This window comes from Sorex fumeus, unplaced genomic scaffold (genome assembly GCF_029834395.1).
Source record: "Sorex fumeus unplaced genomic scaffold, SorFum_2.1 ptg000047l, whole genome shotgun sequence".
Classification (NCBI taxonomy): Eukaryota; Metazoa; Chordata; class Mammalia; order Eulipotyphla; family Soricidae; genus Sorex; species Sorex fumeus.
Genome location: NW_026606104.1, coordinates 4,469,864 through 4,495,646, shown reverse-complemented (window position 1 = coordinate 4,495,646; position 25,783 = coordinate 4,469,864). Strand labels below are relative to the sequence as shown.

General features: G+C 60.2%; 3 protein-coding genes across 4 annotated transcripts; all 3 read left to right on the top strand.

The window, feature by feature from the left end:
* The first annotated feature begins 28 nt into the window (after positions 1-28).
* Positions 29-9,431, top strand: SHC1 (SHC adaptor protein 1). Of its 2 annotated transcripts, XM_056123168.1 has the most exons (13): positions 29-171; positions 3,229-3,393; positions 3,916-3,986; positions 4,378-4,441; positions 4,561-4,680; positions 4,865-4,918; positions 5,035-5,086; positions 5,219-5,345; positions 6,157-6,355; positions 6,431-6,500; positions 6,581-6,709; positions 6,834-7,096; positions 7,811-9,431. In XM_056123168.1, the coding sequence occupies exons 2-13, from the start codon at positions 3,232-3,234 to the stop codon at positions 7,937-7,939; spliced, it is 1,440 nt and encodes a 479-aa protein (XP_055979143.1). In that variant the 5' UTR covers positions 29-171; positions 3,229-3,231; the 3' UTR covers positions 7,940-9,431. The 2 variants fall into 2 exon arrangements, with proteins under 2 accessions (XP_055979143.1, XP_055979142.1); XM_056123167.1 differs by lacking the exon at positions 29-171 and having other exon boundaries at positions 2,539-3,393.
* Positions 9,432-9,727: 296 nt separating this feature from the next.
* Positions 9,728-13,566, top strand: PYGO2 (pygopus family PHD finger 2). Its single transcript, XM_056122789.1, has 3 exons — positions 9,728-10,011; positions 10,269-10,318; positions 10,977-13,566. Exons 1-3 carry the CDS (start codon positions 9,909-9,911, stop codon positions 12,042-12,044), a joined length of 1,221 nt encoding a protein of 406 aa, XP_055978764.1. The 5' UTR covers positions 9,728-9,908; the 3' UTR covers positions 12,045-13,566.
* An 815-nt stretch (positions 13,567-14,381) lies between these two features.
* On the top strand, positions 14,382-25,249 carry PBXIP1 (PBX homeobox interacting protein 1). Its single transcript, XM_056122841.1, has 11 exons — positions 14,382-14,441; positions 17,176-17,266; positions 19,282-19,402; positions 19,598-19,662; positions 19,730-19,940; positions 20,844-21,077; positions 21,162-21,185; positions 21,644-21,717; positions 21,804-21,929; positions 22,899-24,079; positions 24,438-25,249. The coding sequence occupies exons 2-11, from the start codon at positions 17,216-17,218 to the stop codon at positions 24,517-24,519; spliced, it is 2,169 nt and encodes a 722-aa protein (XP_055978816.1). The 5' UTR covers positions 14,382-14,441; positions 17,176-17,215; the 3' UTR covers positions 24,520-25,249.
* Positions 25,250-25,783: the final 534 nt, after the last annotated feature.

Sequence of the window (25,783 nt, the reverse complement as noted above, 5' to 3'; positions counted from 1 at the left end):
GGACGCTGAGGTAGAGGGTCAGGGGTGAGCGAGGCCGGAAGTGAGTGCAATAAAGTTTCTCCTGGGAGTCCGGGCCTGTGGAGAAAGTTGGAGCAGCGACCCAGAGAGGCACTGGTGTGATCCGGAACCAAATCGGCCCGCGGTGCGGTGCGGAGACTCCATGAGGCCCTGGTGAGTTGAGGACTTTTTTTTTTTTGAGTGACCCATTCTTTCACCCCGGAACCCCTCTCCCTGGACCCTACTTCCGGTCTTCCTTGTAAAGTCCCGCCCCCTGAGACCCCCTCTCCGGAAGTTCCACCTCCCAGCTTCGGGGGGCTCCGCGAACCCCGACTTGTTTTGTGTGCCTCGGTCCCGGCCCCACCCCGTCTCCCGGCTTCCCTGGAAGCCCCACCCCCGAGCCTCCCGGCGCGGCTCTCCCGACCCCCGCCCGCGCTCCGCTAGCTCCGGGTCCCGGAGAGCCGGCCCCTCCGAGAGCGCGCCCGGCCCCGCCCCTTCCGCGTCCACGTCCGCCCGTCCCGGGCCCTCGTGGGCCGCGCCCCCCGCGAGCGTGACCCGGGCCGGCCCCGGCCGAGCCGTGCCTTCCGCCCAGAGGACTCGCCGGGCTCGCGCTCCCCGTTTGGGCGGGGTCTCGTTTGCCCGCGGTGGGGAGTGAGGGCCCCCGGCTCGGGGTTCGAGGCAGCCCCTGTGCCCTCCGCGAGCCCCTGCCCCGGCCTGGGCCGGCTGGCGTAGGGCCCGGCAGCCCCACTCCCCGCGCGGCGCTCCTGCCCGCGGACCCCGCCCTCCCCCGACACCGCGGGGAGTCTCTTAACCTGGCTCTCCTCGGGTGCTTAGGGCCGCAGGGGGTGCGACGGCGGTGGGCTCGGAGTGGGTGCAGGAGTTTCTGCGGTGGGGGAGATTTTTGCTTGTTTTAGGGGCGCTTCCCCTCCCCCAGCGCGCCTTCTCCTTTGGGCATTACTGACCGTCAAGCCCGCTGGCCTTCGGGAAACATTCCTGAGGTTTTGGCCATTTCCTGACACTTCCCGCCCCTAGCTTGTCAGTTGTTGCCTCCCTGCGGTGCTGCCTCTACCCCAAAACCTGAGGATGGGCCGGCTCCCTGGTGGGCTAAGTTCTTTATTCCTACGCAGATGGGGTAGTACCCCCCATCCTTGTTCGCATTTCCAAAGGCCCACACCTGTTGCTCGCCCCATCTCAGGATCCTGGAGACTTCTCCAGCTGACTGACTTGGTGTTTGTGTATGTCCCTGTGTCTATCCTGGGGGTGTGTATGTGTATGTACCTGAAGCTGACCTGGGTGGTGCATGTATTGAGTGTGTAGATATGGCTATCTTGGGGTGTGTATGTATGTGTGTAGATGAGGCTGACCAGGGGTGTGCTTGTAGCTGTCTTGGGGAAAAGGAGGTGTGTATGCCTAGATGGGGACAAGGGCAGAGCCCTGGAGGAGGAGCAAGTTCTTTGGAAGGGGGTAACACAGCTCTCCTGGGAGGGGCAGTGGAAGTGGTCCAGCACAAGCTAACCTACGTGCTGGTGGTGGTGAGCACAGTGATCATGTGATCTCTTGCATCTTTTTTCCCCATCTGGAGTAAATCTGTGGAGAGTGTAATTCTTGGGGTGGGGGTGGGGATGTCTGCAGAGCTCATGTGTCCTTGATCACTTTTGAGGGTACTTTTCTGATTTCCTCCATGGCTCTCTTGAACAGAACCAGAGCAGGCGATGTGTGGGCGAGAGGCGTGGGTTGGGGCTGTCCTGTGTCCAGTCTGGACCCAGCTCCCGTTTTCTCTCTCTCCTGCCCTTGGCTTGAATTTGTCTTTTGCCATCTCTGTTCCTCCATGCTCTGTGTTCACACCCTCATGTCCCACCATGTCTCCCCCACCTTGGCAACTGGAGGCCCATGCGCAGACCTGGCAGGTACAGCGAGTGGCCTCAGTTTTAACCACGTGGCTCCCCATTTCTAGCCTTGCTTGCGTCACTAGGCCTGGGGAAGTGGGAGCAGGGCAGACGGATGTTTCGCTGTGGCCACTTCTTGGCATTGTAGGGCCCATGCTCAGAGCAAGACTCTGCCAGCCAGCTTCTGGTCCAGCCCTGCCGCGGTAGTGCCCATGTGCCACCTAGGCTGGCCCCTGTCCACCCGGACCACTTCCTTCTGACTGCGAATCAGCCCCTGTCCACAGCTGGTGTAGCAGAGGCTACTAATGGCCCAATTCCCTGGGGCCCCCACCTCACGGTGTGGAAGTGGGGGGTGGGGGAATCTGAGTGTTCAGCAGGACAGGAAGGGAAGCGGGGCTCAGGGATCCCTCCCTTTTCCAGCCCCCGCTGCTGGCTTCCTCCCTCATTCCTCCCACCCTCCCTCTCTTCCTGCTCCCTCTGGCCGGACCTTTCCCTGCTTGAATCGAGCTGGACCTTCTCTTATCTCCGCCTTCCCTTCCTACTCCTCCCAGCCTCCCTCCCTTCCCACTGTGCTGCTTCCCAGATTGTTGGTGGTTTGTTTGAGGCTGGTCCCCTCTGCGGTCCTCTCGCCCGCCCCTCTTGCCCAGGGTTCCCCTCCTGGTGATGGGGCCAGGGTGGGGGCTCAGCCTCTCCAAGCCTGTGAGTCAGCACTGTCCCCGAGATTGGCCCATCTGCTTCGTGCCCCGCCCCGGGGCGGAGCCAGGCGGCTTCTGGTCCTGCCCGTTCTTCACTCGCCAGAGAAAAGGCTCCAGGCTGGGCTGGGATGGGGCCTGGAGCTGTGGGGGTCTAAGCCGGGGCAGTGGGAGCCGCCTGTTCCCTTACCTTCCCCAGGGCCCCCGCAGGTCCCTGGGCAATGGCGGCCAGCTCGGGCTAAAGGACTGGGGATGCCCCCTGCCTGGCCCCCTTGCCCCCTGACTGGCAGGGGGGCCGGGCCGGGCAGCAGCCTCCCTCTCCAGCCATGGATCTCCTGCCCCCCAAGCCCAAGTACAATCCACTTCGGAATGAGTCTCTGTCGTCTCTGGAGGAGGGTGCCTCGGGATCAACCCCGCCGGAGGAGCTGCCGTCCCCCTCTGCCTCCTCCCTGGGACCCATCCTGCCGCCTCTGCCGGGGGATGAGAGTCCCACCACCCTGTGCTCCTTCTTCCCCCGGATGAGCCACTTGAAGCTTGCAAACCCGGCGGGGGGGCGCCTGGGCCTGAAGGAGGGGTCTGCCCGGGCGACTGAGGATGGGGAGGGGCCCGGGGGCGCAGCCCCTCGGGACTCAGGCCCCCTGCCCCTCCTCCAGGACATGAACAAGCTGAGTGGCGGCGGGCGCCGGACTCGGGTGGAAGGGGGCCAACTGGGGGGCGAGGAGTGGACCCGGCACGGGAGCTTTGTCAATAAGCCCACACGGGGCTGGCTGCACCCCAACGACAAAGTCATGGGACCTGGGGTTTCCTACTTGGTCCGGGTGAGTGAACATCTTCCTCCTGCTCCCTCCCACATGCCTGCCTGCCTTGCTTGCTCGTTCACTTGCTCTCTCCAGTTCTTCTGTTCACTCTGGGCTGCCAGGCTCCCTGGGCACCGTTACTGCCATCTGCCTGGCCCCTGCTCAGGTCCTTCCCTCCCTTCCCTCTCCCTGCCCACCCCACCCCCGCATCGACCACAATGGTCAGCACTGAGGCCCCTGTGTCGGACAGGGGTGATTGTCACTCCCTCTCTGCAGTGCCCTCATCCATTCTGGGGCTTGTCACACTTCCCCCTCCCCCCTGCTTCCACTGCCCTGCCCATGCGCCCCTCTTCCTGCAGGCATGAGGTCGCTTCTCCAGCCTTCGCTCTCTGTAGTTCCCTTTGCTCTGGCTTGTTGTGGCGCGTCGCCACAGGCTGTGGGCAGGACTTCCTCACCCTTCAGCTTGTCGGGAGCAACCAAGGGAAAGTTGGGGGCCTTTGTGCAGTGGGGATCTGACTGTTGTGCCCTCACCTGTCCCCCCAGTACATGGGCTGTGTAGAGGTCCTGCAGTCAATGCGTGCCTTGGATTTCAACACTCGCACCCAGGTCACCAGGTCAGTGGCGGTGGGGTGGGGGTGGGGTGCGGTGGGGTGGGTGCTGCAGGGGTGAAGGGGACTGAGGGGAGTTGATTTGAGTGGGAGGAGGCCTCTCTGGACCTGGGGCTTGATGGTGGGTGGTGGAGTGGAGGATGGGGGGATGGAAGGAGGCTGCCGCTGCCTGTGGGGGGGCTGTGGGGCCAGTCGCTGGAAGGGGGTGCGGCCTTGCCCTTTGAGGCCCTAACCCAATCAGCCAGGAAGCGGCCGTTCTGTGTCATCAAATATTAAAGGCCCTTAATTCAATCCAGCACGACAAAGAGCCTGAAGTGCCCAGGGAGCCTGGCCTGGCCGGCCCCTCCCTTGTGGGGGTTGGGGGTGGCAGGGGGGCTGAGTACCCCTCTCTCCCCAGGGAGGCCATCAGTCTGGTGTGTGAGGCAGTGCCGGGTGCCAAGGGCGCTACGAGGAGGAGAAAGGTACCAGAGGTCGAGGGGAGGTAGGCGTGGGGCATGTGGAGAGAAAGCCAGATGGCAGTGCATGGAAGAGTGGGGACTCCCCCCCAGACTCACCCCCTGCTACCTTTGACCTGCTGCAGCCATGTGGCCGCCCACTCAGCTCCATCCTGGGCAGGAGTAACCTGAAGTTTGCCGGGATGCCCATCACACTCACCGTCTCCACCAGCAGTCTCAACCTCATGGCCGCAGACTGCAAGCAGGTGGGTGAGGTGGCCCCCAGATCCCTGGATCTGAGCATGGGGAACGGAGGGAGGACGCGGGGAAGGAGCTCAGTGGTGGGATGGGAAGCCCAGGCCTGTGGGCCATGGTGGGGGCATCTGGTGGGGTGGGGCAGCCGCCTGACACTGGCTGCTTCCCCCTCCTGGCCTGTGCTCCGCCCTGCAGATCATCGCCAACCATCACATGCAGTCTATCTCGTTTGCTTCCGGCGGGGACCCGGTGAGTTTTAGGGAACAGAGCTCGGGGGGGGGGGGGGGGCAGTGGCTATAGTGAACTGAACAGGCCCAGGGCTTCAGGGTGACTCACTGACTGGCCTTTTCTGATCGTTCACCTAGGACACGGCCGAGTATGTTGCCTATGTTGCCAAAGACCCAGTCAATCAGAGAGGTGAGGTGTGGTGGGCTTGGCTTTCCAGGAGGCTTGTGAGCAAGAAGTAGGGAACTTCCTTGGAAGGCGCCTCCTGCCCCTGCAAGCCCACTGGGGGTGGGGGCTCAGTGACAATCTCTGCTGTGCCTGCAGCCTGCCACATCCTGGAGTGTCCTGAAGGGCTCGCTCAGGATGTTATCAGCACCATTGGCCAGGCCTTTGAGCTGCGCTTCAAACAATACCTCAGGAACCCACCCAAGCTGGTTACTCCCCACGACAGGTGAGCACTCCAGTTGTGGTGGGCTGCTTAGCCCTGGACCAGGAGAGCCAAACAGAGGGACTGAGCTCAGAGGGGTGGAGGGAAGGAAATGATCTGTGTGCCCATTTCCCACTTCCGGTGATTCTTTAGTTTCCGGTGGTGATGGGAGAGTTGAGGGGCCTGCCCTGGTTCTCGCCTGCTGGCTCTACTCTTGACTGCCTGTGCTGATATGGGGATCCCAAGCACTTCTTGGGGCAGCTGGGTTTTGTGGGTCTTAGCTGCCCACTCTAGCCTGCCCCCTTATTCTTGTTCTTTTCTCCATCCTCGGTCCTTGCTTTCCTGCCCTTGAAAGCCATGGAGGACTCGAGTGTGAGTTTCTTTCCTGAGATTCCTGCCTTTCCCACTTCTTAGCAGTAGGTATTGAGTATTCAGTAGAGGTTAAAATATTGGGGATCACCTCATTCTCTGCAATGTAATGCTTTCCTCCTTCTTGGGAGGAAGCCTTCTGTTCAGAAACACAAACTTGGGAATCCAGGGCCTAGAGCATGTAGGGAGTTTGCCTTGAACGCAGCCAACCCAGTCCCTGCCATCTCATATGGTCCCCTGAGCACTCCCAGGAGTAACCTCTGAGCACTGCCGACTATGGCCTTATAAATAAAAAAGGAACCTGGATTTAGAGCACAGATCTACCTTTTGCCTGGGGAAGCCTTGCACACCTTCTCTGTGGACCCTCGTGTTTTTTCTCACTGACACGGGGGAGAAAAGGAATGCCCACCTTCCTGAGGGCCAGCGGCTGAGTGAGACACCTGAGACGGCTCTCCACCCCTCTTAGGATGGCCGGCTTTGACGGCTCAGCATGGGATGAGGAGGAGGAAGAGCCCCCCGACCATCAGTACTACAACGACTTCCCAGGAAAGGAACCCCCTCTTGGGGGGGTGGTGGACATGAGGCTTCGAGATGGGGCCCTCCCAGGCCCGGCTCGGCCTCCCCCACCCAGTGCCCAGCCTCCCAGCCATCTGGGCGCAACATTGGTAAGTTGCTGGGCTGGAGGGCTGGAGGAAGGGCTGGTTCGGGCTTGTGGTCTCACCTTGGTTTGGTCCCGGCAGCCAGTGGGACAGCCAGCAGGGGGAGACCCAGAAGTTCGAAAACAGATGCCACCGCCACCACCGTGCCCAGGTACAGAAGGAATGAAGGATGGGTGCCAGGGGTGCAGAAGGCAGGGCAGAGTCACTGAGAAGCTGCCTTTCCCTTGGCAGGCCGAGAGCTCTTTGATGACCCCTCCTATGTCAATGTCCAGAACCTGGACAAGGCCCGGCAAGCAGGGGGTGGGGCTGGCCCCCCTCCTGCTGTCAACGGCAGCACACCTCGAGACCTCTTTGACATGAGTGAGTGCCCCACCCTGCCTGATGCTGCTTCTCGCTCGGCTCTGCCAGTAGGCCTGCCCATCTGCTGTGTATCTCTGCTTCCCCTTGACCGAAGGCATCTGGCTGTCTCTCTCTGCATGCCCAGAGCCTTTTGAAGATGCCCTGCGGGGGCCCCCAGCAGCTCCAACAGTGGCAGCGGCAGCAGTGGCTGCGGCGGCTATGGCTGAGCAGCTCCGAGGAGAGCCCTGGTTCCATGGGAAGCTGAGCCGGCGGGAAGCTGAGGCCCTGCTGCAGCTCAATGGGGACTTCCTGGTACGGGAGAGCACGACCACAGCCGGCCAGTATGTGCTCACCGGTTTGCAGAGCGGGCAGCCCAAACACCTGCTCCTGGTGGACCCTGAGGGTGTGGTGAGTGTCTTGTAAGGAGGTGGGGTAGCATCTCTCTCCCCGCTCCAGCATCTCATTCTGCGCTTCAGCGGTGCTCTCTTCAGTCCTGACCCGTCCTCAGATCCACACTCAAGTCCGCACATCTCTGAGCACACCTTGTCCGTGGAGGAGTGATGCTTAGTGGCGAGTGTGGAGAGGCTTAGACATCTCAGGTCTTCTACACGAGGACTCAGGGCCCCCCCGCCTCTGCCAGACTCAGGGTTCATCTGATCTGAGGGATAGGACTGTGGAGAAGGCACTTGCCTTGCAAGAAGCTGACCCGAGTTCAATCCCCAGTATCCCATAAGGTCCCCTGAATCCTTCCAGGAGTGATCCTGAGCACTGAGCCAGGAGTAAACCCTGAGCACCACTGGGTGGGGCCCAAAAACAAATACTGTGGCCCCATCTTCTCTCTGCACCTCTCCCCCAACTTGGGTCTCTTTTTTGCAGCTGTCTGTCCTCACACACCTGCACCAGGTGCCAGTCTGGGACTTGCTGCGTTTTTTGTGGTGCCAGGAGAACTAGAGGTTCCTGTGGGCTGGGGCCCCCTGTGTCTTTCCCCCGATCTCCTGACTTGCCCATGGTCTGTAGGATGGGGACTAACCCTACCCTTTAATGGATGGTGCAGCTGCAGGGGTGGGGGGCGCTGAGGTCTCTGTCCTGTGTCCAGTCACGCTCTCCCTTCCTGCTGCCCAGGTTCGGACTAAGGATCACCGCTTTGAGAGTGTCAGTCACTTGATCAGCTATCACATGGACAACCACTTGCCCATCATATCTGCAGGCAGCGAACTGTGTCTCCAGCAGCCTGTGGAGCGAAAACTGTGACCTCGACTGCGGGATGTATGAAGCTCCTCCAGCCACCCTCGGCCTCTCGGGCTCCTTGGGGAGTGCTCTATGGGCTGGGCCTTGTGGAGGAGATGGGAGAGCAGGGGCTCTGGGTTCAGCCTTCTCTTGAGTGAGAGGGTTTGAGTCAGGAGCCGGGGGTAGAAGCCCACTTCTCCCCAAATTTCACCAAAGTATTAATATACAGAGCGGCCCCCTTGCCTGTGCCAATCTGATCCCCCCTTCCCCCAGAAGGTGGGCACGTGAGACCGGGGCAGTGTGTCCCCTGGTACTGGGACACGCTCTCGGTGACAGGTCTGCAGGAGCAGTCTCTCTTCCAGGGATGGGGAATGAATCACACCACCTCTCCACCCGGGCTCAGGGTAACCCAGACCTCTCTCAGCAACCCTTCCACCTAGTGTTTTTCAACTTTGTGCCTTTGACCATCTCCTAGGTCTGAAGATACTTTATGCAAAGAGGTCTTGGGCCCTCGAGGCCAAGGACAGGGGCCATGACACCTTGGCTTCAGGGTCCCTGTCCTCTCCTTGCTCAGCATCCTCTCCAGTTTAGGTTGGGAGGGCAGACCAGGAGTGGCCACTGTCCCCTCTCCCAGGGGACATGAACCCTTAGTGATTGCCTCGGAGCCCACCTCCCACTGGGGGAGATGGACCCCCTCGGTGTTCAGTGCCTCCTGGTAGAGGCCCCATGCCTAAGGGCTCGGTCTGTGGCCTGTGAGCCCCTCCTCTCTGTGTTGCATGCATGTATTCTCTGCAGCCAAAGTGTAGCCATTCCTCCCTGAACCTATGGGGGTAGGGAGGGGAGGTGGATTTGGGGCCTCCTAAACTCTCCCAGGTGGGTTTTTCGGAGATGGGAACCGGCCTTCAGACTCTAAAAGCAGTGGACAATCCCCTAGTACCATCTGTAGATTTGGAACTGCGTTTTTTATTTTATATGCGTATATTTTGGGGTTGTAGTTCTTTTTGAATTTGTTTTCCATGGCTTATTCTTGAGCATACACAAAAAAAGCCCAAGATGATGTATCAGTTGCATTTATACAACACCTCCTTGATTTTTCAAAAGCCCCTCTATAGCTGTTGATTGATCTTTTCTGTACCTCAGCCTGAAGGCTGCATTACCCTTTTCTACAAGAGACTTCTGAGGTCCAGAGAAGCTGATGAACTAGGCAGGAGACTTTGGGCCCCTGGCATGGTTGGAAGCTGAGATTTGGCTGGATGAATGTTAGTCTCACTCCGGGACATTAAAACCCTGAAGTTTCAGAGGACAGTGTATAACAGCTCCCGGTGTTGGCCCTAGAGAAGGCTGGAAGGTGGGGAGGGGGCGGCTGCCTTCACCTGGTTCTGGTTTAGGCCTTGTGGGCAAGAGAGAATTGTCTCGGTCCTCGCCTACTTTTTTTGTTTTTGTTTTGTTTCCACGTTTTCACGGGTCTTATGATACCAAAGGGAAATAATCTTCATTAAAATCCGTATTTCTTCTACCTGGGCCTCTCCACGCCTGTGTGCCTATTGTTGCCGCGGCCTCGGGTCTGGGAGGGGTCGGGGCTCCAGGCACTGAGCTCGGGCGCCGGGGGTCGCCGGCCGGGTGGGGGCGCCCGCGTGGGGCCCCGAGTGGGTGGGAGGGTCCCGGCGGCCTCGCGCTCGCCCCCGTGCCGGGATGGTACGGCCCGCGCCGGCCGCCCCCTCCGTGCGGGTCGGGCGATTCTTCCGGGCCCCGCCCCCGCCCAGTGGTGCGGTCGCGCCGGCTTCCGCTTCCGGTGGCTGCTGCCGCCGCGGGCGGGCGCTGGGGCTGCGGCGAGAGCCCTGCGGCCGCTGGGCTCGGCGCCTCCGCCTCGCCGCACCCGGGGCCGCCGCCGCCGTCGCTTGGGGGCCCGCGCCGTGCCCCCCACCCCTCCAGGCGATGGTGCCAGCTGAGGGCGCGCCCGTCCCCCGCCGCCACTGACCGGGACCCACACTCCATGGCCGCCTCGGCGCCGCCCCCACCGGACAAGCTGGAGGGAGGTGGCGGCCCCGCACCGCCCCCCGCGCCGCCCAGCACCGGGAGGAAGCAGGGCAAGGCCGGTGAGAGCGCCGGGGGGCCGGCGAGGTGGCCGGCTCGGGGGTCCTCGGCTGGGGGTGGGGGAGGAGGCCCCGGGCTTGAGGATGGCAGGGGGCAGCCCTTCTGGAGCCGGGGGCAGGTACCAGATAGAGCATCTCAGGGCTTGGAGGCACCCGGGGTAGGGGGTCCTGGCGGGGGGCCGGGCGCGCCGTGTGTCGGGAGAATGCCTGTGAGCGCGGGAGAAGCGCAGGCAAACGTGGGTCGCCTGTTGCTTTTTCAGGTTTGCAAATGAAGAGCCCGGAAAAGAAGCGGCGCAAGTCCAATACGCAGGTGAGAGGTGGTGGGTGACTGAGGTGATCCACTAGCCCCGCAGGAACCCCCTCTCCAGCCCCAGGCGCAGGAGCAGAGAAAGCACGTCCATGTTTCTGGTCTTCTGCCTCCCAGCGGGGTGTGGGAAGATGATTTAACCAGAAACCTCAGGGCTGTTTCTGTGCTTTGCGCCCATTTTTCCTGGCCTGGCCCCTTCACAAGAACCCTTTTATTTATTTTTTCCTTTGAGGTGGGAAAAGGGAAGGTAGGGCCACACTCCTGGCTCTGTGCTTCAGGGATCACTGCTGAGGAGCTGGGGATCAAACTTGGTTGGGCCTGCTGCGTGCACAGCTAGTGCCTTAACCCCTGTCCTGACTCTCCGACCCTCAGCATCTTTTCAGAGGACTGGGGCTGTGCTTGCTTGCTTTCAGGATGGGGCAGACATGGTGCTCTTTCCCTTTCGAAGATGAGAAAGCTGAGCCTTGGGCCTGCATACCCAGGGTTAGAGCTGGCATTCCAGCCTAGTTCTGCCCTGCTCGTAACCTCCCGTTTCTTCCAAGTGCCCTCTTGTTGCAGATCAGAGCTGGCTAGTGCTGGGCTCCAGATGTGTCTCTCCCAGATCTGTTCTAGTTCCTTCTGTTTGGTGATGCCTACCCCTCCCTTCTCTGCTCCCCACCAGGGCCCTGCCTACTCACACCTGACGGAGTTCGCGCCACCCCCCACGCCCATGGTGGATCATCTGGTCGCATCCAATCCTTTTGAAGATGACTTTGGTGCCCCTAAGGTGGGGGGTGCGGCTCCTCCGTTCCTGGGCAGTCCTGTGCCCTTTGGAGGTTTCCGTGTACAGGGGGGCATGGCAGGCCAGGTGCCCCCAGGCTACGGCACAGGGGGAGGAGGGGGCCCCCAGCCTCTTCGTCGACAGCCCCCTCCATTTCCTCCCAATCCTATGGGCCCAACTTTCAACATGCCCCCCCAGGGCCCTGGCTACGCTCCCCCAAGCAACATGAACTTTCCCAGCCAACCCTTCAACCAACCTCTGGGCCAGAACTTTAGTCCTCCTGGTGGGCAGATGATGCCAGGCCCGGTTGGGGGCTTTGGCCCTATGATCTCACCCACCATGGGCCAACCTCCCAGAGGGGAGCTGGGCCCCCCTTCCATCCCTCAGCGTTTTGCCCAGCCCGGGGCACCTTTCGGCCCTACTCCTCTCCAGAGACCTGGACAGGGACTCCCCAGCCTGCCCCCCAACACAAGTCCCTTCCCTGGCCCAGATCCAGGCTTTCCTGGCCCCGGGGGCGAGGATGGGGGGAAGCCCTTGAACCCACCTGCTCCTACAGCTTTTCCCCAGGAGCCTCACTCAGGCTCCCCGGCTGCCGCAGTTAATGGGAATCAGCCCAGTTTCCCTCCAAACAGCACTGGGCGTGGTGGAGGCACCCCAGAGGCCAACAGCCTGGTACCCCCCAGCAAGGCCGGCGGGGGCTCTGGGCCCCAGCCGCCCCCAGGCCTGGTATACCCCTGCGGTGCCTGTCGGAGTGAAGTGAATGATGACCAGGATGCCATTCTTTGCGAGGCCTCGTGCCAGAAATGGTTCCACCGCGAGTGCACGGGCATGACTGAGAGCGCCTACGGGCTGCTCACCACAGAGGCCTCGGCTGTCTGGGCCTGCGACCTCTGCCTCAAGACCAAGGAGATCCAGTCCGTCTACATCCGTGAGGGCATGGGGCAGCTGGTGGCTGCCAACGACGGCTGATAGGGCGAGGTGGCAAGGCAGCACGCACATCCCTCGGCATGCCTCTAGGATGATCGGGCATCTGTTTCCAGTGGCTTCCCAGCGCCAATGGGGGCCGGAAGAGGGACTCTGCGGGGCAGGCCGAAGAGCCAGAGCACTCACCTTTCTGGAAACTAACACTTTGAGATCTACAGGGATCCAGGAAACCAAAACCCTGTGGTCGTGTCTGAAGGCCTGGGCCAGCGATTTGGAAGAGGAAAGTGGCAGGGAGAAAAATCTGGTGGTTCATGCTGGCCCCTCCGCACCTGTGCCCAGCATTTGGGTCTCTCCCACAGCACCGGCCTTGGATTTTGGAGTCAAGTGTTAAATATTTCTGGTCAGCAGAGTTGGAGACTGTTCCCATCTCTACCATAGCCCTTTCTGGGGGCTCTGGGTCACAGCTTTAGGGAATAAGGAGGGCGTTCCCCTCCCTTTCCCTAACATCCCCTAGCCTCTGAGACCGTAGCAGAGGAGGCAGAGATCTTGGCTCTGGCGGTGATCAGGCCAGCAGTACAGTTGGGTAAGAGATACTGTCTGCAGGATACAGTTCCCGCATACCAAAGCTTCTGGCCTTTCTCAGCCCCTCATACTTGGCGCCTAAGGATCACTTTTTTTTTGGGGGGGGTGGTCAAAAATAATTGGGATAAGTGGTCCGACAGCAGAATCTTTGATGTTTGGACTGGCTTAGCAGCTTGGATTCTGTGGCTATGCCCCTCGCCCCCCACACCTTTTGCCCATCTGTTGCACATTTCTTTCAGCACTAGTTTTCAGTTGGTATGTCTGTCCTTGCCTGCTCTGGACCTGACTGCAGAGCAGCTTGATACAGAGTCCTGGTATACCTCATTTCCCCTCCTGGCGAAAGGATCCCTACGAGGCCCTGCCATGCTTTGGGGGGTGGGGTGCACCCATCTCTTCCCCCACTGCCGTGATACTGCAGCTTAGAAGCAGGGATGTCTTTGCTTCCCTCTCCCCACCGCTTTCTTTTCCTCCTCCCCACCAGAACCCTGCTTAGGTTTGATTTGATTTGCAGTTTCAGCACAGCATTGCCAGAGATGCAGCTGTTGCTCCTTCCAGTTAGCACACACCGCCATCAGGCGGGTGGGGAAAGCCAGTCGCCCCACATTGGCCTCAGGCCCCCATGTCAGCATCTCTTGGGAAGAGAGATGGGGTCTAGTGCAGAACTCGCCCGCCTCACCAGCAGATGCCAGCAGCCACGAGAAAGGGAGAAAGCCAGGGCTGTGGGCCTCTCCCCGGTGTCGCCTGCACAACAGTGTAGGTGGTGCCCTGCCCAGCTGTCACGTCTGTGCTGTTCCAGCCCCTCTGCAGTCCGTTGCTATTTTTGTGTTGTGTCCCCACTGCCGCGTTTTGTACAATGACTCCCGAGGGAGAGTCTGCCTAGTCCCTCTCGCTCACTCCACTAATTTTTGGAAGAACATGGGGTTGGCAGAAATGTGGGGAGGGTCTTTTGTACGGTTGGATTAATAAAATGATTTGAAAACCCAAACGAGGACTCTGTCGTTCTGTGGGCTAAGGTTGAAATGAGCTGGCGAGTTGGGGGTGAGACTGCATTGGCCCTCCCCTCCCTTACCCCCCCCCCCCCAATTGGGAATGGCAGGATTGAGCAGAGCCCAACCTGCTGGGCAGCCCTCCCTGCCCACTGTTTCTGCCCAGGAACTGAGTTTCTTTTCTGAGCACATTCCTAGGCCAGGCCTGCAGTCAAGCGCCAGCTTTAGCTCCAAGGCCACCGAGGACAAGTGCCTTTAGTGCTTCTGCGTTCAGGGCCAACCTCCCCGACCCCTTGGGCCCCGGTTGGGCTAGGGGTGCCCCTGATTCGGGTAGGTTTCAGAGTCAGAAATCAGGCTCTGCATAGGTCTCCCGCGTGTCCCCTCCCCACCCCCCCCGTTTTTTTTTTATGCAGCAGCAACTCCTGGAGTTGCTTGGACAATGGCAGGACAGCTGTGTCCATGCCCTCGTCACCACTTCCCTCCCCTCCCCGCGACTGCACCTGTCTCTGTCCATCCTAGGGCCAAGCTGGTCCCTTGTCCTTGCCGACTCTGGGAATCTCCCCTTTCCCCTTTCAGTTTCGGGTCCTCTCTAGAGAAACGGTTCAGACACTGGAAAAGGGAGCAGATGACAAACACCTTTCAGCTCCGCAGCAACCCTCTCCCCCAAAGGTGCTTGAGGGTAGGGGTAGGGGCCTGGCCGTGCCCTAGGGCTCAATCCCTGCTCTTATTGGCCCAAAGTTTCCGCCCCCCACTCAGGGAAGTTGGCTTTCTATTGGCCACTGCTCGTCACATGACCCTCCCTCCTGGCTTGGGCAGGAACCCAGGGGAGGCAGCAACAAGTTGAGCTGAAGACTGCAGGCGAGCGCCGGGTCAGGTACGGGGCTGACCGGGGAGGGACCCCCAACCCTGCGCGCATGAGGACGAGGCTGAGGAAGGCTGAGCCCCGGCCTAGGTTCGCGGGACCTTTGCGGAGCTGCTGGTCCCTGCGGGGCGCGAGGGGAGGCGGGGCGGGGGTACAGGGAGCGCCTGGACTGTGTTTCCCAAGCAGGAGTTTGATCTGGGCCCCCCCAGTTCTTTTGGGCCCAGGCCCTTCGCTTGGATTTGGGGGAGCAGCTGTTGAAAGGGGTTGAATGGAGCCAACCCAGACTTAGGAACTTTGTAGAGTGGGATAGCTCCCTCTTAAGCTGTGTCTGAGAAATAGCAGCGGCTTCTGCCAATCCCTAAGGGATGTTTTTGTTGAATCCCGCCTGATGGAAGGAGGGGGTGGTGGCGAGGCGGTGGAGGTGGGTTTGCTTCCGAAAGGAAGAGATTCTAAATCAGATTCTAAATCAGAATGAGAAGAAAGAGATTCTAAATCAGCGTGGAAGGGGGAAGTAGGGCCGTAGAAGGAACTTCCTAATAAGGCCGTGAGATGCTGGCTTGCAAGAAATGGGGTCTCCTGGAATCCTGGGTGAACCCAGTCAGGAGAGCAAGTGGCATCAGGTTTTGGGACCCCAAGAGCAGGGATCTGAGATCACCCCCTGTTTGGGTCTCAGAAGTGTCTGTCTTGTTGACCCACATACCATTGCTGGTTTCCATGGAGACAGTCTGACATCACCCCGGTTGCCATGGTGCCTGGTTCTGGAGGACCTGAGCAGGCTGTACGCAGCCAGGGATAAACAGGGACTTCAGCTCAAGCTGCTGCCACTTCCTTCCTGCCACCACCTGTTAACAGTCACATGCAGAACTGGGGATGGGGAGACGATGATGACAACAGTGGGGGAGGGGCTCTGTTTAGCGTGGAACAGAACCTGGCCCAGCCTCCCCTCTCCTGTAGGATGAGGCTGTGTGTCCACACCTGGTGGGCTTGGGGACAGAGCCTAGAGGAGTTCCAGACCTCACTTCCTTTGTGCTGTCTCTAGTGCCGAGCTGCATCGTGATTGACCAAGGCTACAGAAAGGTATTAGGGTGCTGTGTTCCTGCTCAAAGAGACAGGCCCAGGCTGGGGAGGTAGGACAGGGGGAAAGCACTTGCCTTATGGCCTACCCAGGTTCAATCCCTGGCACCACATAGGCACCCCCAGCCCCGCCAGGAGTGATCCCTGAGCACAGAGCCTGGAGTAAGCCCTGAGTACTGCCTGGTGTGGCTCAAAAACCAAGGAACCAAAAAACCCAGGGGGCAGTGTAGGGGCTCCTGAGGGAGCTGGGGGACTGCAGTGCTTCTCTTTCCTAGGTTTCCGTGTGGAATCCTTGTCTACACACTCCCCTTCCTGTTCCTAACAAGTGCTTCCACTCCACCTGGGGAGCCCCCTCTGTACCCTCCTCTGCCCAGCCCTGATTGATGCTGCTCTTGTCTTGACCTTGATCCTTCCCTTCTCACCCCACACTGTCAGGCTATTTTTTGTTTTTCTCTGAAGCGGGGGTGGGGGGGCACTCTCACACTGTGCTCTGGAGGGCAGGAGGCCAACAGCTCAGGTCTTGGGTCTGGTGATGCCATGATGCTCAGGACCAGTGGTGTTGAGGGCTACCAGGACCACCCTGGGATTGCTGGGAGGGGCTGTGGAATGTCAGCAACTGAAGTCAGGACCTAGTGCATATAAGGAAGGCATTTCTGACCTCTGACCTCTGACCCCGGACCCCTGAGCTAGTTCCCTGGTCCAGGCAGAGCTGGGGCTCCAGAGAGACTCTTCCCACTGATGCTGGTCAGGTCAGAGGGCAGTGTCCCGATTTGTGTCCATGTTTGGCAGACTATAAAGTGCTTTATACAGGGTGGTTGGTCCTAACTCCCTTTTTCCAGTCACCTTCAAGTCCCCTAGAGAAAACAAAACAAACAGAAGGAAGACTGATTCAGAGGGGAGAAAAAGAGTGACATCAGTGGAACCAGTTGTTCTCAACCCTGGCTGACTGTGGGAATCATCTGGGAGATTTTTTTAAATGACCGAAGTGTGGGCTGGGGTGAGCGGTCAGTGGGCTGGAGTGCAGGCCTGGTATTCAGGGTGGGAGCCTGCTATGGTATGGCTCCCTAGCACCGTAGCGTGTCCCTGAGTCTGGAGCTGGGGGTAGCCCCTGAGTGCCACCACACGTGAGCCAGAAACCAAATAAAAGAGAACACAGCACGAGCGCACCGTGGGGACCTCAGAATTAACGTGTGTGTGTGTGTGTGTGTGTGTGTGTGTGTGTGTAAGAAGACAGCCCTACAGGCATAGACGCTGCCAAGTCCTCTCTTCCAGGCCCTGGGGGTACAGGCTAGTGAGAGGAATGCTTCTTTTTCTTACTTTTCTTAGCAAAGTCCTTGGCAAATCAGGCCAGTTGGCCTTTCTGGGCTTTATTTTCCCGGACTCTAATTGGAGGGCGCTGGCTCTTTCCCAGACCCTTTCCAGCCCTTGACCTCTCAAGATCATTTCTGGTTCCCAAGGCCCCGTGCCCGTTGGCAGCCTGTAATTTTCCAGGCAAATGTGATCCAGAATTGTTGAGGCGTCGGGGACCCAAGTACGGGTGGGTGAGGGTTACAACCTGGAATGCTGCCTAGGCTTTTAAATCCCCTTTAAACTGGGGGTGTCAGCTGAGCCTGCCCTCTGCCTCTGCTCTCTCCCGGAGGCTGCTGGGGCCTGATGAGAGCTTTTTCTGCAGGTGACCGCCGTCGCTACCACCTAAGGAGACCTCAGCAACGATGGCCTCCTGCCCAGATGCGGACAATAGCTGGGTGCTCGCAGGCTCAGAGGTAGGGGAGCAGCCTCGGAACCCCAGAGACGGGTCCTGATGGATGCCTGGACCTATTCTGCAGACTTAAGGGTGCGAACTCTAGTGACAGGGGATCAGGCCCCAAGGAGCAGGGTCTGAGGATTGGATTTAGCCTTGAGAGAAAGGAACTGATAGCATCAGTTGTAAAAAGTTGGACAGAAATTCTGGCCGGACAACCTGCACAAGCAAAGGTCCTGAGGCCATACTAGGGAAGACATTTTATGGTGGGAGGTGGGGAGTGGGGGAGACTAAGGAGGTTCAGAGCCGGTTTTCGAGTAAGGGCATAGAATTTGGGAGTCCCCTGGAAGAGGCCTGCAAGGGCTGAGATTGTGGGGGATGGGATGCAGGTAGGCTCTGCATTTGGGCCTCATCTCTGTGAGAAGTCCCTGAGAGCAGTAGGTGCTGGTGGTAGAGTCAGCTGCTTCTGGGCAGAGTGGAGCCTGTGGGCTACTGGTACAGTGGGGTTGGAAGGGCCTGCACCCAGGAAGTTATTGGTGGAGGCAGCTGTGGAGAAGAGGAAGGGCAGAATATGGGCACTGTGTGGTGGGGTAGGTAGGAGGTTTGTCAGGGAATAAAGCACTGCACCGTAGCACTGTCCTCCTGTTGTTCATTGATTTGCTCGAGCGGGCCCAGCAACATCTCCATTGTGAGACTTGTTGTTACTGTTTTTGGTATATCGAATACATCACGGGTAGTTTGCCAGGCTTTGCTGTGCAGGTGAGCTACTCCCTCGGTAGCTTGCTGGGCTCTTTGAGAGGGGCGGAGGAATCCAATCCAGGTCGGCCAGGTCGGCTGGCCGCGTGCAAGGCAAATGCCCTACCGCTGTGTTATTGCTCCAGCCCAGAAAATCAAACTCCAGGTAATTTGCACATTAGTGTCTCCTTCTGGAGGACCAAGAGCAAGACCAGAGGAGGGGGAGAAGGGAGAAAAGGGAGGAGGGGCAAGGGGGGGTGGAGGGGGAGGAAGAGGAGGAGGGAGGTACAGAAGTATTTTTGTTTAGATCCCTGGTCTCCAGTTGGGCTTTTCTTGCCTCTGTGCTCCTCTGTTAAGTGGGGGCTGCTGAATCTTATACTGTGAATGAAAGAAAAGTTATTTGGTAGTGTCAAGGAAACAGAGTAAGGTTAAGAATGAGGGTTTGGTGTGACTGAAACTCAAACATGAAAGCTTTGTAACTGTATCTCATGGTGATTCAATTAAAAAAACAAGAAAAAGAGGAAAGAGAATGAGGGCTTGAGGGGCTGGATAGTACAGCAGGGAGGGTATTTGCCTCACATGTGGATGACCTGGGTTTGATCCCCAGCATCACATTTGGTCCCTCCAGCACTGCCAGGAGTAATTCCTGAGTGCAGAGCCAGGAGTAACCCAAGTATCTCCCCCAAACAAACAAAAATTGAATGATGGCTTGGTTTTATCCCTGGCAACACACACACACACACACACACACACACAGAATTAATCCTGGAGGGGTACCAAGAGGTGTGGGTGGCATGGGCCTGTGGAGGCGGGTTAGTGGCAGAGAGGAGAGGCTGGGCATGACAGATTGTTGGTGGGTGAAGGGAAGATCTAAAGTGAATGGCGGTTGGTGGGCGCATGACTGTACCTCGCTCTGTTTTCTCATGGCCCAAACAATCATTGACGTGGTCCTTCGTCAGGAAGGCGGGAGAGAAGTGTTGTTGGTGGGGAGGGAGATCCCGTTATTTATTTATTTGCTTTTGGCTTTAGGGTCACTCCTGGGTCTGTGCTCAGGGATCTCTCTTGGCGGGGCTTAGGGGGCCCTAAGCGGGGTGCCAGGGATCTAAGGAAGCACCTTGACTCCTGTGTTTTCTCTCTGGCCCCTGTTCAGAGATTTATTCACAGGGACTTGATGACAGTTCTGGGACGGACCAGAACTGTGAGACGTGGCTGGGGGTTCTGAGCCCCACAGCCAGTTCGGGATGTTGGCAGAAGCACCCTGTGCTTCTGATTTTGTGTTCTCTGCTTGTGTCCCTTCCCCAGAGCCTGCCCGTGGAGACCCTGGGCCCAGAGTCAAGGGTGGTCCTAGAAACTGAGAGAGTTCCCCCAGCTCCTCACAGCCCCTCACAGTCTGCTGCTGAAGCTGGGATCCCAAGCGGCCAAGGTAACATCCTTGCTTGCGAGGGTGTGTGGGGTCCTCGCTGCTGGGCTCTTGGGGTCTCGTTTCCTCAAAAAGGGACCCTGCTTTGTCTGCCTCCCTGCCCCATTGCTCCCAGCCTCCCTGCAGCTCTCCCCCTGGGCGGGCTGGAGGGGCTCACGGGCCTCATGGATACTCATCTCAGTATTGTTCCCACCACAGAGCCCGTCTCCCAGAGCGATGGCTCCCAGGATGGCTCAGTCCCACCAGGGGAGCCTAAGGCGCAGGTAAGGGGATGCCAGGGCTCAGGGAGGGCTGCAGGGGGTGGAGCTGCTCATGGCCATGTCTGGACAGGGCATCCTGGAAGCTGAGGGCCCCGACGTGGAACCGCCTGGCCCCGGAGACACGCAGCTGCCAGGAGACTCGGAGGAGCCCCCCTCAGAGAAGCCCTCCGTAGAGGAGCACCCTGTGGAGGCAGACTCGGATATAGCTGTTCCGGAGGAGCCCCCCGTGTCTGGGGACACCGGGTCCAGGAGCCAGCCCCCGCCCCCGCTCCACAAAGCTGGTGAGCTTCTGGTCTCCTTGCCTCTGTGGGCAGCACTCCGGCCCAGACCCCCAGGCTCAGTGCTTGGTTCCTCTCAGTGACTTCCGTGACCTCTCCACACCGCCCCTGAGGACTGGAGGTTTTTTTTGTGAGGTCACCCAGCTGGCAGGTTGGGACCGGGCTGTGGGACTCTCGGTCCCTGAGTCCCCCCTGTGTGGGCCCGAAAAAGTCAGAGACGGGGCTTGTGGCCATCCTCAGCGCTGAGCTGAGCTGCCAGTCTGAGCAGTGGGGGTGCAGGAAAGCAGGGGCCTTCGGGTGTTTTCTGTGCAGGGGGGTGGTCCCATGGGTACGGGCGCAGGGGAAGGAGAGAGGCAGGGCTGTGTGTGTGTGTGTGTGGCAGGTTCCACAGGAAGAGATATTTGCATGGGGAATAAGCAGGCGGGTAGGAGGAAGAGAATGTTCCAGCCAAGCCTGCAGCCAAAGTGGGCAAAGGCCCCACCCCTTTTGAAGGTGGTGTTGGGGGGGCCGTGTGTGGCTTCTCTCTGGGCATGGGTGGCAGGGAGGGGGGCGGAGGCCATGTCGCGGGCCTGGCCAACTCGGGCCTGGGGTTGGAGAAGCCGCTAGTGCCGTGGCAGCCTGTGTGGTGACAGGCGCAGAGCCTGAAGTGGTTCCTGGGAGATGTGGGGGTGGGGGTGGGGGGCACGGAGCAGCACCCCGCGTCGGGAGGGGACAGGACGGCGATGCAGGGCACTCACCCGGGATGGAGGGGGCCGGGTACAAGTTGCTGGAGGAAGTTTGGGGAGGAAGGGGCCGGTGTCCGCCTCTGCACTCCAGGGAGATGTGGCTGAGTGCTCCTGGCCCCACCTGTACTGGGGTGGGCTGGTGCCTCTGCCCGTGATGCCTCACTGGCTTCCGACCCCCCAGAGTGGCTCAGGACCGGGGCCCAGCGCTCCAGCAGCGATGATGACACCGATGTGGATGTGGAGGGCCTGCGCAGGCGACGGGGCCGTGACCCGGGGCCCCCTCGGCCTGTGGCCTCCCTGGGCATGTCCGAGCCAGCCAGGCAGGAAGAAGCAGGTTGGGAACTGGGCATCTCCCTCAATATGTGCCTCCTCGGGGCCCTGGTGCTGCTGGGCCTGGGCATCCTGCTCTTCTCTGGTGAGTGTCTGCTCCCCTAGCCTGCGGGCCCCCCCAGTGCCCTGGTGCCCCTGGGCCTCACGGGAGCATTGTCTCCATCCTCAGGTGGCCTCTCGGAGTCTGAGAGTGGTGAGTGTCCCCGGCTTGTGCTGGGCGGGAGGCCGGCTGACCTCTGGGGCTCTCTGGATCAGGGAGGGTGATCCTGAGAGGCTCCCTCGCCCCCCTGTGCACCCATAGCCTATTTGTGGCCCGGGTCAAGTGACCCTTGGGGCTGGAGAGACAGTCCAGCAGGCAGGGCACATGCCTGGTATGTGGCTCACCCAGGGAACTCCATGTCCCATATGGTCCCCGGAGCACCACCAGGAGTGATAACCAGTGTAGAGCTAGGAGTAACCCCTAAGCATCACTGGATGTGACCCAAAACCAAAACAAACAAGAAGAACAGCCAAACAGAAAAAATGACTCTCAAAGGGTGGCCAGCACCCACCCTTTAAACCAGAGGGTGGGTACCGGCCAAGAGGGCAGCAGTGGGGGGTGGGGGGGAGGACCAGCCTGGGGCCATGTCAGGATTTCTCTTCCCCACACAGGGCCCACCACGGAGGAAGCAGAGGCACAGGAATTTGTGGACTCTGAGGGGCCTGATGCCAGGGGGCCCGGGCAGGTGGGTGTGAGTGTCTGGTGGGGGAGGGGGAGGGGAGGAGGCCAGGCTGCTCAGCTCAGGAGAGGTAATTGGCTCTCTGCCCTCAGGTGGGGCCCAGGCAGCAGCCCTCAGCATCCCCCGAAGGTGCCCTGAGCCTGCAGAGCATGGCCCTGCTCCTGGACAAGCTGGCGAAGGAGAACCAGGATATCCGGCTGCTGCAGGCACAGTTGCAGGTTGGCATAAAGCGAGAGGCTGGGCCTGACGTGCGTCTGTCTTTATGTTCCCAAGACAAGGGTCCTCCCTCTGCACGTTTGACCCCTGCCCTTCGCAGATCCTCCTGGATCCTATATCCAGATCCTCTTCCTAGCCTCAGGGCTCACTGTCACTGCTTCTCTCTTTTTTATTTGGCCTGGCTGTGTTCAGGGCTCACTCCTGGCAGTGCTCAGGGAACCCTGTTGGTGAAAAGTGCTTTCACCTTTGTCCTATCTCTACAGCCGCTGGTTTTCTCTCCTTGTGTCCTTCATGCTGAGTTTTAAAGCAGGTTTAGCACCCGCCCCACGTGCTTGTGTGGGAAGGCTGAGAGGGCCAGATCAAGGCTTGGTGGGAGAGAAGTGCTGGGATTGACTTGTCATGTCTGCATGACACACAGGAGCAGCTGGGGTAGGGTGGGGCAGCGGGGTGCTGAGCTCCACAGGGTGGGGCAGGGTGGGGCAGCGGGGTGCTGAGCACTATAGCTGGCTCACCCCAGAAGGACAGAGAAGGTGAGGCATGTGATAGGATTTGGTATTCTAGGTTCCAGAGCAGAGAGCAGATGGGGAAGGAGATGAGAACCAAACTCAGTGTGTGTGTGTGTGTGTGTGTGTGTGTGTGTGTGTGTGTGTGTGTCTGTGTGTGTTTAGGGTCTTCCCAAACTGTGCTTGGGGGCCCTATGGGCCCTCCTGGTGAGGCTGGCCGGCCTGAATGCAGTGCTGCTTGGGCTACAGGTCAAATGCAGCTCTTGTGCAGATAAGGCAAGTACCATCCCACCCCCTCTCAACCCTGTACCCCCCAGCTGCCTCCCTGGCTCGAGAACCACATCCTCTCAGTCTCCCAGAACCATACAGGGGCTCAGGCCACCCGCCAGGACAGTGCAAGGGTGCTGGGGTTGAGAGTCCCGGGCCCGTCCTTGTTCCTGATGCACCCATGGTGTGACCCCACTGCAGACCCAGAAGGAGGAGCTCCAGAGCCTGCTGCATCAGCCCAGGGGGCTCGAGGAGGAGAACGCGCAGCTGCGGGGAGCCCTGCAGCAGGGCCAGGCGTCCCAGCGGGCTCTGGAGTCGGAGCTGCAGCAGCTGCGGGCCCGGCTGCAGGGCCTGGAGGCCGACTGTGAGCGGGGCACGGACGGGGTGTGCCTGGGCCGGGGCATGGGGCCCCGGGGGGGCCCAGTCCCCCGGGAGCCAGGCCCCGGCTTCCTGGAGCAGCAGCAGCGGCTGGAGGCTGAGGCCCAGGCCCTGCGGCGAGAGCTGGAGCGGCAGCGGCAGCTGCTGGGCTCCGCGTGGCAGGACCTGGAGCGCGGCCTGAAGCACGTGAGCAGAGGTGATGGGGCGGCGGCCGACCTGGCCGACCTGGACCTCAAGCTGGCCCGGAAGCTGGAGGGCCTGCAGCACCCCTGGGGCCAGGACTCTGGGGTGCCCGCAAACACCTCGAAGCCTTGGCGTCAGGAGCCTCGGTCCCCGAGCGCCAAGGAGCGGAGTGGCCGGGAGAAGTGGCAGGATAGTCAGGGCCACCGAAAGGCCGAGCCCTGGAAGCACCAGAAGGAGGAGTCGGGCTGGGAGAGGAAGAAGAGCTGGGGGGGCGAGGCTGGGGGGCCGTCAGGGAGCTGGAAGGACGGCAAGCGAGAGGGCCAGCGGCAGCACCCCCAGGAGCACCCCAGGAGAAGTGGGAACCCCCACTCCTCTGCGGAAAGACAGAAGCATCCTCGGTGGAGAGAAGAGGCTACAGACCGGCATGACCGCCCGCTCTGGGCAGAGCTGTCCAGGCGCAAGTACCGGGCCCCGCAGGGCTGCTCAGGGCTGCGTGACTGTGCCCGGCAGGAGGGCCTGGCCCTCTTTGGCACCGAGCTGGCACCCGTGCGGCAGGAGGAGCTGGCCTCAGTGCTTAGCACCTATCTGGCGCGGCTGCCCTGGGCCGGCCCCATGCGCCAGGAGCTTCCCCTGTCCCCGGCTTACTTCAGCGAGGATGGCTTCTTTCGCCATGACCGCTTCCGTTTCCGGGACTTTGTGGATGCCCTGGAGGACAGCCTGGAGGAAGCAGCCGTGAGGCAGACGGGGGATGACGATGTGGTGGATGACTTTGAGGACTTCATCTTCAACCACTTCTTTGGGGAGAAAGCACTGAAGAAGAGGTGGGCAGTGATGGGGGGAGGGGAGCGGTCATGGGGCTGAGGCGGTGGTATGCTGGGAAGTCATCTCAGGCCTCAAGAGGCCATCATCTTTCTCCCGCAGAGGGTGGGAGCCGCCCTGCCCTGCCCTGGTCCCAGTGCATCCCCTTGTGAGCTGCAGGACTTCCCCTCCTGACTCACGGGGCTTGCCTCTACCTGCACGGGCCTGGGGGTAGGGCAGGAGCCTGGCGGGCAGGGGCAGATCAGGGCTGGTCCTAAGATGGGATTGGGGGGGGGCACAGGGTGGCCTCTCCCCAGGGAGCCCCTGGTCCATCGCAGGGTTTTGTTCTCTCAAGGCATCTTCCTCCTCACCCTCTTCCAGGTCCGGGAAGAAGGACAAGAGCTCCTGGAGCCCCCGAGTGGTGGGGCCGCGTGAGGAGCACAGCCAGCACCACAGGGGCTGAGGCCAGCGAGGGCCACTTCAGGGTCTTGGACAGCGGGAATAGCAGAGCCTTTGGGTAGCAGAGCACAGCCCGAGCCTAGGAGCCAGCACCACTAGGCTGGCCGACACTGGTCTGGCGGGCTATGCAAATGTATGCAAATGCAGAGCCTGTTTGCGGCGGCGGCTGGGGAGAGCAGCCTGAGCAGGGGCGGGAGGAGTTGGGTGAGTGGTGGCCCGTATGACCTTCCTATTCTGAAGCCAAATGCTTTCCTCCTGTGTGTGTGTGCACGCGTGTGTGCCCCCGTGGGGACCCTGGGACCCCACTCTGGCCAAGCGTCGCTGACTGGAGGCTGTCCCTCGGGTTGTCTCCAGACAATGAAGTTCCTTTTGCACCCAGCCCTCACATGGCCTCAATGCCCTTCAGCCTCCCGTCCCAGGAAAACGCTGTTTGGGCTGTGGCATCGGTGGAGAGGGTTCCTTGGCCCGGGGTGTCCCACACCCACCACCGTTCTAGACACTGGCACTCACCTCCTTTCCCTCACCCGGGATGCCCCGGCCCTCTGGGGTGATGCTCCCTACTGGTGCTCAGGGACCTGGGCTGCACCTCCCCTCTCTGCACAGAAAATGAATGCGGGTGTTGGAGTCTGAGCTTCGGGCTCTAATCTGGGCTCAGTGATCTGAGCCACTTAATTCGGGAGCCTTGGGGTTATGTGTTTCAGAAAAGAGAATGGAAATAAAACCGTGTAAACCTGTGGCCTGGCGGGTGTGTCTCACTGTCTGGGCTGTCTCGCAGGGGATGACCCCCCCCCCAGCCTGGATTCTGGGAGTGGGAGCTGCAGGAGCCACTAGGTGGCGCCCTGGCTCCAGGATTGCTCAAAACTCCCCCACTACTTCAAGTCCCACCACCCAGTGGACTGGCAGCTGCTCCATGGTCAAAGTCCCCCAAGAAAATATGAGCTCCAGGGCTGGAACTATAGCACAGCGGGTTTGCATGCACGTGGCCGACCGGGTTTCGATCCCCAGCATCCCATATGGTTCCCTGAGCACAGCTGGGAGTAATTCCTGAGTGCAGAGCCAGGAGTAAACCCTGAGCCAACGTTGCCGGGTGTGACCCGAAAAGCGAAACAGATAAAAAAGGAAAATATGAGCTCCCCTGCACTGCTCTGAGAAGGGCCTTCCTGATCAGGTTCCCTAACTGCCCCAAGAAATGTCCCAGCAAGTGGGGTGGCCTGGGGCGGGGTGCAGCAGAACAAAGGGCCTCACAGTGGTGAGCAAAGGGGGTGGAG

What these genes read in the sequence shown, in the direction of transcription:
- SHC1 (XM_056123167.1), top strand. Translation starts at nt 2,902, where the DNA reads ATGGATCTCCTGCCCCCCAAGCCCAAGTACAATCCACTTCGGAATGAG. An exon ending in ACTCGCACCCAGGTCACCAG is followed by an intron (nt 3,987 to 4,377) that starts GTCAGTGGCGGT and finishes CTCTCTCCCCAG; the next exon opens with GGAGGCCATCAGTCTGGTGT. An exon ending in TGGCCGCAGACTGCAAGCAG is followed by an intron (nt 4,681 to 4,864) that starts GTGGGTGAGGTG and finishes TCCGCCCTGCAG; the next exon opens with ATCATCGCCAACCATCACAT.
- PBXIP1 (XM_056122841.1), top strand. Translation starts at nt 17,216, where the DNA reads ATGGCCTCCTGCCCAGATGCGGACAATAGCTGGGTGCTCGCAGGCTCA. An exon ending in GCCCCCGCTCCACAAAGCTG is followed by an intron (nt 19,941 to 20,843) that starts GTGAGCTTCTGG and finishes CCGACCCCCCAG; the next exon opens with AGTGGCTCAGGACCGGGGCC. An exon ending in CCTCTCGGAGTCTGAGAGTG is followed by an intron (nt 21,186 to 21,643) that starts GTGAGTGTCCCC and finishes TTCCCCACACAG; the next exon opens with GGCCCACCACGGAGGAAGCA.
- PYGO2 (XM_056122789.1), top strand. Translation starts at nt 9,909, where the DNA reads ATGGCCGCCTCGGCGCCGCCCCCACCGGACAAGCTGGAGGGAGGTGGC. An exon ending in GAGGAAGCAGGGCAAGGCCG is followed by an intron (nt 10,012 to 10,268) that starts GTGAGAGCGCCG and finishes TTGCTTTTTCAG; the next exon opens with GTTTGCAAATGAAGAGCCCG. An exon ending in GGCGCAAGTCCAATACGCAG is followed by an intron (nt 10,319 to 10,976) that starts GTGAGAGGTGGT and finishes GCTCCCCACCAG; the next exon opens with GGCCCTGCCTACTCACACCT.